At 39.5% G+C, this 2,514-nt stretch overlaps 1 protein-coding gene across 1 annotated transcript in view; it reads right to left on the bottom strand.

Moving 5' to 3' along the window:
• Positions 1-2,514, bottom strand: part of LOC106871536 (exportin-6) — a 28,280-nt gene that overhangs the window by 11,552 nt on the left and 14,214 nt on the right. The window contains exon 12 of the mRNA XM_052977838.1: positions 1,405-1,594. Within this exon, the coding sequence (XP_052833798.1) occupies positions 1,405-1,594 (190 nt within the window). The remainder of the gene's footprint in view (positions 1-1,404; positions 1,595-2,514) is intronic.

The following is a 2,514-nucleotide window of genomic DNA, read 5'->3' as shown; positions in this document are numbered from 1 at the left end:
TTGGCACTCCGTCGCTTACGACGTCGAGGGTTCCAGTTGATCCGATCAACGGAACAGCCTGCTCGTGAAATTAACGTGCAAGTGGCTGAGCACTCCACAGACACGTGTACCCTTAACGTAGTTCTCGGGGATATTCAGCGTGACACAGTGTGACAAGGCTGACCCTTTGAATTACAGGTACAACAGAAAGAGGAAGTAAGAGTGAGAGAAAGTTGTGGTGGAAGAGTACAGCAGGGTTCGCCACCAATCCCCTGCCGGAGCCTCGTGGAGCTTTTGGCGTTTTCGCTCAATAAACACTCACGACGCCTGGTCTGGGATTCGAAACCGCGATCCTATGACCGCGAGTCTGCTGCCCTAACCACTGGGCCATTGCGCTTCCACGTGTGGGTGTATATGAAGCAGGAGTCAAAACAAAAAACTTTGACTCCGACTCCTCTACTATTAGCACCTCCGACTCTGACTCCTCTTTATGTAATTAAGTGATTGTGGTCTACAGATCTCATAAAGCATATGCATACGCTTGTACTTAGAGTAGGTCCATATGTTAAAACTGGTTTATATGAAAGAATAAAGATATTCTGAGTCGGAGTCAGTATAGTTTTACTGACTCTAGCTATCCGTTAATTGTTTCTGACCCGGACTCCACAGTCCTGATATTAAGGCCTTTAGCATTCTGATGTCTTTGTCAAATGTAATACTTATTCATGTTGTTTTGGATGAATCATGCATCCATGTTTGAGTGGGGAATAAATATTGCCTCCCAGTATCAATATTGTCTCAGTTTTTATTTTTTTACTTTTTTACTTGTTTCTGTCATTAGACAGTGGCCATGCTGGGGCACCACCTTGCTAATATTCTTTTTTAAACATAACCATACATTATCTCACAGCTTCAAGAGTTCGATTATGTGATTGTTTAAGTTTAGAATGACATTGTAGGGTAGGTGAGAGGGGCCAGACCTGGCCAGTTTGAACATAAAACTGGTTGAATATAAGGGCTGGACATGGCCAGTTTAACCCTTTTGCATTCAGATTACTCTGTTAAATGTAATAGTCATTTATTCATATCGTAAACATACCAACACTGGTTGTCAAGCGATGGTTTGGGAACTAAGATAAACAGAAATACACGTGTACACACACACATATATGTATATATGTGATTGGCTTCTTTCAGTTTTCTTTTTACCAAATCCACTCACAAGGCTTTGGTCAGCCCGAGGCTATAGCAGAAGACACTTGTTCAAGGTGCCATGCAGTAGGACTGAACTCAGAACCATGTGGTTGGGAAGCAAGCTTCTTACCACACAGCCATGCCAGTGCCTACAATTCTGCCAGCTCACCACCTTAAACAAAAAATAATAATAATAATAATAATAATAATAATGATAATAAGTGATCTGACCTGTTTCCGGAATAAAGGCAGGGTAGCCTCGACCAGCGTAGAGAAAAGGATGGTGAACTTTAGGGGCTGGCTGATCTTTTGGGACTCAGAGTGGTACTGTGAGAGCCAGTGGGCAAACGCCTTCAGAGTGGCCAGCGCCTGCGCATGTCTGCAATACGGAGAAACAGAGAAAGTACAGTGAAAGAGAGAGAGAGAAAGGGGGAGAGAGAGGGGGAGAGGGAGAGAGAGAGAGACAATATGATGGTCGGCTCGAGGCTACAGCAGAAGACACTTGCCCAAGGTGCCAAGCAGTGGGACAGAACCCAGAAGCATATGGTTGGGAAGCAAACTTCTTACCACACAACCACCCTTGCGCCTATATATATATATTAATAATAAAAGGGTAAAATTAATTAATTAATAAAAGGGTAAAAAGTGTATTACTGTCTGGGAGAAATTTTACAGTAATAGAAAAGGAATTTTATCCCCTATTTCTAAATTCGGTGCGTGGCGAAGCAATTAGCTGACCCCCAATTATAATTATGTTAATAATTATAGAATATATATATATAACCAGAAATGGCTCTGACGAAAGTAGCATTAATTTTTTCTTAATTGATCAATCGACTGATTGAGTAAACTCATCAATAAGGCACCTAAAATGACTACTGGAAACAGCTGTAAGCCAAATTTGCTCCAATAAAGGAAAAATATGTAATGACAACTTGTCTTATGTTATGTGCGTCATGCTGAACACATTTTTTTTCTCTCTCCGTTATTTTCATTCTCTCTCCCTTTTTTCCCCTCTTAATCCTTTATGTCAAAGAACACAGGCTTGAAACATCAAAATCTTTTCTATTCTTCCTGAGCGTTAAACTAATACAATTCCTTGTTATTTTTTCATCTGTCTTCAGCTTAAATTTTCTGTAAATTTGAACTATACAAATATTTTTATATATATATATACTCAAATACCCAAAATATCAAGGAGTTTCTGCCTCAAAAACAGGAATTACACCACAGTTATTTTGTGATCTTTGCTACCCTGGTTTCTATTAACCCATTTATTCTATCCGAATTAATATTAATTAGGATAAAATAAATACATATAATTTAAATATATATATACTC

The sequence above is a fragment of the Octopus bimaculoides genome, chromosome 29 (assembly GCF_001194135.2).
Source record: "Octopus bimaculoides isolate UCB-OBI-ISO-001 chromosome 29, ASM119413v2, whole genome shotgun sequence".
In the NCBI taxonomy this organism is placed as follows: domain Eukaryota; kingdom Metazoa; phylum Mollusca; class Cephalopoda; order Octopoda; family Octopodidae; genus Octopus; species Octopus bimaculoides.
The sequence above is the reverse complement of the archived record's forward strand: the minus strand, read 5'-3'. Positions and strand labels throughout refer to the sequence as shown.